The sequence below is a fragment of the Ambystoma mexicanum genome, chromosome 1q, assembly GCF_040938575.1.
Source record: "Ambystoma mexicanum isolate Mex_15411 chromosome 1q, UKY_AmexF1_1, whole genome shotgun sequence".
In the NCBI taxonomy this organism is placed as follows: domain Eukaryota; kingdom Metazoa; phylum Chordata; class Amphibia; order Caudata; family Ambystomatidae; genus Ambystoma; species Ambystoma mexicanum.
In genome coordinates, this window is record NC_090922.1 from 1,033,294,250 (window position 1) to 1,033,300,249 (window position 6,000).

Consider the following 6,000-nt stretch of genomic DNA (forward strand, 5'->3'; position numbering starts at 1 on the left):
CCAGATACACAAGTGGTTCATAATACATGTGCACATCACAGATGAATTTAAGACATGTTCCTGCGAACTTGGGTTCAGAAACGACAATATTTTGTGCTTTTTAGTGGGTTTCACCATATTGGTTTTTCATCAAATCTTCTCCGGAGGTACACCCCCTCTCTGGGCACATTACAATAAGTTTTCAATTTTCTGAGATAACCACAGTATCTGTAATATTAATAAATCACAGGGTTCACTCTCAGAACATCATACAGAGTCCTAACACCTCTTAAAATGTGCACAGAAAAATCACAGGAATAATGCTATTATTTATATACTTTTGACAATTTTATACTATGAATTATCCATCTTTTTAAAATTATGCTCTGGCCCAGATGGGCTTGTTTAGGTCCCAAAGCACATGGGGGAATTCCTTGTTCATCCCCGCCTCCAAGCTTAGCTGGCTCACAGAGGCAGTGCCCCTCCCAGTTCCTTCCAAGAGGAAGCCATTTACGACCCCCTGATTTAGCAATTGCTTTGAGCCAAGGGAAGTTCATTGTTCTGTTTCTCTGCAGTCCCAGGTACCCCTCCCCTGATTCAATCAGAGAGGTGTGATCTCCTTTTGGTGGAGGCAGCAGAAGGTTTCCCATGGACAGAGGCCTCTTGAACTTTTTATTAAATCAGACTGCCTTCTAGTATAGGGCCTGGGAACAGTAGGTGTGAAGAATTCTCATTGACCAGCAAGGCTTTGAAGTCCCAGCTGACTCAGGTTCCTGTTCAGCTCCTGAAATACAGGTCACCTGTCAGAGTTTAGATCGCTAGCGCCGGTCAGTGTCAAGCACCGGTACTGCACCCATTTTTTGGCAGCTGTCTTGAATTAATGCATTTTAAAAAAAAAGGGATTTTACTTGATAGCATATGATCCTTGCTAACATTGTATTGATGTGAATTCTGCAGTAGAGTAATGTAGAACACCCCACCAGAAGTTGGATTTTTTTGTTTGGTGGTTTTGTGACCATGATTTTAGCAATTTTTGACATCAATTAAAAAGGATTTTGAACAGCACCATATTCCTTTACACTGGTTTTGCTCTGTGTGCAGCCAATGGATAGGGTCTGGCAATGGTCTCCTGTATTAACATTGACAGAGGCAAAAATGGATGGCAACATATTTTTCATGTTTCCTTGTGCATTTTCTGGTGATTTCTGGCCATCATGATGTTTTCAATGCCAGTAATGCACAGCTCTGTTGTAGGGCTTGGATGTGTGGGTAAAAACATCCCACAACACAACCAGATTACTTCTGAACCTGAAGCGCCCACAGATCAAGAATGTTACAAAGAATGGTCAATTTGATGGCTTTGGGGCATCCACAGCTGAAGGAGTTTGATTGAGGACAGGAGCCCAACCAAAAGGTGTCACTGCTTGTGTCCTGGCCATGAGAAACATCTGCACTTTTGTGCTTCTTATGCTTTTTTGTTGGAATTTTGTCTTTGGTACCTACATCTTTAAAAGGTGGCTAAAAGGAACTGGACTGAGAGAGATCAGGCATATCACAACCAAGAAAGCATAACTCCTATCTCGCCTGTGTGGTCTATGTTAAACTATCTTTGCATAAGTAATATCTCCATCAAAGGTGCCTATGAAATCCACTGCTGGCCATAAGCCTTACACCAAAGCTAGCTCAGCATTTCCATTTGGGAAACAACTGAACCTTGGGTGTGAACTTTCCATGGTGTAAATGCTCTTTGAGTCCCAATGAGGCCTTTCACTTCCTCTCAGATGACCCTAAACATAGGGTTATGACAAATTAATGCTTTCACCAAGAAACATGGGTTTTTCACGGAAAATGATTCTAACTTTCTATGTACTTATGCGATAATGTACATTAAATAAAGAGACGGTTTAATCTATACTTCAGTCTGGGCAGACATTTAATTGAGAGCAATGAGATATTACCCTGCACCTTACATTGCTTGACTCCACTACTGAGAGCTTGGCCTCAATTGCGAAACAGCTCAATCACTAGGAGCCTTCATATACATTGAGTGGCATATCTTGTGGTAGTACTCGGGAGGATAGCTCAGGGGCAACGTGCTCGTCTTGAAAGCAAAACGATGCGGACAAGTTCGATCGACGGGGCCGCTCTTAGAAACCTATGGGTGTTAAGCGCCTTATAAATAACCCATTACAATTACAATAGTACCAATTTATATAAACATTGACAAGGCAAACACAAATAAATGGAAAATATTCTTTACTTTGGCTAGTTTCACTCCTTTTTGGCACGCGCCCCAACCCGTCTTAGCCCTTCTGAACTGTGGACTTTCGGGTCAAAATGTGCTTTCAATCCAAATACATTTTCTTCAGTTTATATGACCTCAGGGAAATATGCTGTCTTTATCCCCAGACAGAATTGACCCATGTGGCACACGTTGATTGTAATGCTTTGATGCTTCTCACACCTAATATTCCCAGTGTATATATGCACAACAGGAAGCCTCATGGCTATGACCTCTATTTACATGATCTCAACCCCATTTCCCTTTGTTTGTTTGGGCGGCCCTGTGGGTTATTTAGTAGCATCCTTTTAGAACATGTTTGGTAATCTCTCCTATGGCAAATGTTACGGTTACCTATGGACATTGTATCTGTTTTACATAACGCCGCCATCTTCCGTAATACACAGGGTGCTGCTAGTTGTGTTTTGAGGTCGATTTGTTGACTGAGGAATTAAGGTAATCATCTTAAAGTGACTGAATATTCAAAATGAGAGATTGAGGTTTTAGACCATGGTTTTCATCGGCTGCATCTATCAGCATTGCTCATACATGGTTTGAAGTCTTGAAATGCAGGCGTTCACTTTCATGTTACATTTTGACAAGAAGCAGTCATAGGCAAATAAACCTTTATTCCCTGAATGCTCTGTTTAGGGCACTTGATAGTCCCACTGTCATTTTGTATGCATATGATGCACAGCATATCCCATTACAGGACATGCTTCTCATTCTTGGTGACCTTTGCTCGGGCAGCAGTTCAAACCACAACTTGGACCCTATCTTGTTGTTGGTCAGTCATTCATATGTACCAAGTCCCTCCTCATCTCATTGCCTTTTTGGGAGTACCTTCTGTATTTTTTATATATAACATATATATATAATTGGTTATTTTTAATGTGCTTAATAACCAGAGGTTTCTATGCGCAGACCCAGGGATCGAACCTGTGTTGCTCCACGTTGCCTTTCTTGCAAGATGAGCGCATTGCCCCTGAGCTATCCTCCCAAGGCATAACCTAACATTCCATTATGAAATTGTGCTTCATTCCACTGCCCTATAAAAAAAGCTCAAAACAATGTACACTTTGACAGGTCTGCCATTGCCATACCTTAACAGGTGCCTGATATCATAGTTTTCAAAATGTGGTTCTCCTATAAACAGGAAACTACCAGCACATCTATTGATATGTTACTTAGAAGAACCAGGCATGCAATTACCTTAATACAAATGTCTGACCTAAAAGGAATACTTTATTCTTATTGCAGGATGTAAACTACAGCGCTCTATTGTGAAACTCGAGAAGCCCCTTGGATTTGATGGAGAGAATGCTAAATGCTACTCTGTGGAGCCCGTTTTGCAATGTGTAAAAGGATGTTCGCCAACTCAAACTTCTCGTGTCTCGGTTGGATTTCACTGTGTGAGCGGAGGTAAATGCAACCTGCATCATTTTCTCTGATAAGACTGTGCCAGCCTGATTAACACATTGAGTTTTTGTTACTGGCAGGTGAAGCCTACATGCTTGAATTGTTTTTGAAATCTAAATGGCTTGGTGGGATTGCCTTTCGATGTGCATGGCAATCAGTAGCGACATTTGTAGACCCGCATATTTCATTTATTCATAAGCAAGCATCTTGATAATGATATTTTAGACTTGTATTTTTAAAACATTAATTTATTGATGCTCAGGTAGCCTTAGAAAACATTCAAGTTGTCTTAATCTAACAATATTATAAAAAGCCAGATGGATGTTTTTCCTGTATGCTTGTTCGATGCAGTAGCTTCGCCCGTTGTCGCCGCTAGTGGGAGCTCTTGCCTTAGGATATATAGAGACAATGCCAATTTGCGTAGTTTCGTCTGTTGTCACCGCTAGTGTGAGCTGTTGCCTTAGGATGCATAGCGGTTCTACTGTCTCAATGTAAACCTGCACTTTGGCCCGTGTACACAGGCCTGTACACTAGTTACAGAAAAATCCACCACTGTCAAAGGTTCAAAGGAAAGTGAGGGACTCTTACCAAAGCAAAGGTAAATTTGTGCATGATAAAACCCAATGGAATAGACACTAACTTCATTAAAACATTCTGCCTTTTCCAAGTAGAACGTCCTAATATACAGTCAGAATTTTTCAGGTAGAATGGTTGAACAGAAATCCCTATGCGTGGTGTTATAGAAGTGTTTCTTCAAACCTCTACACACATTTCTGAATGTAGCTGACTGACAGTTAAAACAAGGTTGCACATGTCAGCATGTATGGTTGCTGTAACTGGCATTCAGTTCACTGCAGGATATGGGTGGGAAGCCTGCCATCACAGCCAAACTCTAAGGCAAGGGGCGAGGGACAGTATTAATCAGGGACAGAGGTGATGAGAAAGGAACACAGTCTTTTCTCCCTTTCAACCACATGCTCTTGATGCACTGCAGGTCAAGGGGAGGAAGGGTGACCTATGCCTTTCCATTCTGTCAGCTCCTGCCGTTTCCTTTTCTCTGCTCATAGCATAGGGATTGCCAGTGGCTGCAGTGATTGCAGTGGTGAATGAGGAAGCATCTCAGTGCCTCCCTTACCATAACTGAGTGGCTGTTACAAAGACGAATCGGGCCAGAGGGAAGTCACATGCCTCTGGCCAGGATTTCGCACCCTTACCCTCCATCTCCCCTGCCAATGTCATTCACGTTCTGTGGTTAAGCAGGTTGGCACCAGGATTCAGAACAGAATAGAACCGGGTGTCTTCCCTCCGCCAGTGTAATCATTCAGCCTGGAACAGTCAATGCTCTAATGGATGCCATGATTTAAGACCGGACATGCAGTCCTCTATTTTCCCTGTCTACAAACATTTTAGGGCTGCGTATTTCAAAACTTGCAAGATAAATCTGAAAAGATCCTCCTTTGTTCCCAGATTCAGCAGTGGAACTGGCTGATGGGCAGATGACGCTGGGCAAGACGGAAGATTTCTCTGACATTGTGGACGCGCACACTGCCTGCTCCTGCGCCTCACTGAAGTGCTAAGCGTCAAGCGACTATCTGATAGGACGGGATGCATCCTCTTTTTATGGTCCTCCAGGCCATATACAGTTCCTGTGGAAATGTGTTTCTGATAAACTGATGATCATATCCTTTTAAATTTTTTGTGTACAAATAAATCAATACATAAAAAAGTCATTGAGTATCTTTTCGGTTTTCAATATGTGTATGTTTTCTCTGAAGTCTGAAAACATTCTTTCCATAGATCGCACCCCTCTACCCCCCCTCATTCAGGGTACTGCGCTGACTCGCGAGTGAGCAAAGACTCAACATTGAAATTCCCTGTTTCACACAAGGATCTGGCAAACACTAGAGCCGAATTCCTCAGCACCAACCTGAGCAGACATTTTAATTGGCCACTCTGATCTGCCACAGACCACCTAATACCAAAACCAAACTTCTTAGAGAAACTGGCACGCTTGTCAAACAATGACGGCTTTTAGAGGAAAGAACTGGAATAAAAGACCTATAGACATAAGAACAGAACCAGTGCTCATGACATTGAGAAGGTCTTTCAAAACTGTCTTCTAGGCCAAACCCTGTACACACAGAGGTCAGACTATTATGAACCGTTTTGTTGCACTTTACCTTTGTGGGCACTAAGCCCTTGTTTAGAGATGGTCCTAATGGCCTCTCACTGTCTTTTATGCTCTTGACAGGTCTTCATTATGATCCCTTGTTCTCTAAACACCTAGATGATCTATGGGTAATTTCTTGTTTCTACTGCAT

At 42.2% G+C, this 6,000-nt stretch overlaps 1 protein-coding gene across 1 annotated transcript in view; it reads left to right on the top strand.

Annotated features, from left to right (window-relative positions):
• Positions 1–5,409, top strand: part of LOC138540759 (vitellogenin-A2-like) — a 135,002-nt gene extending 129,593 nt beyond the window's left edge. The window contains exons 34-35 of the mRNA XM_069641708.1: positions 3,521–3,682; positions 5,147–5,409. Of these exons, the coding sequence (XP_069497809.1) occupies positions 3,521–3,682; positions 5,147–5,256 (272 nt within the window). The 3' untranslated portion in view covers positions 5,257–5,409. The remainder of the gene's footprint in view (positions 1–3,520; positions 3,683–5,146) is intronic.
• Positions 5,410–6,000: the final 591 nt, after the last annotated feature.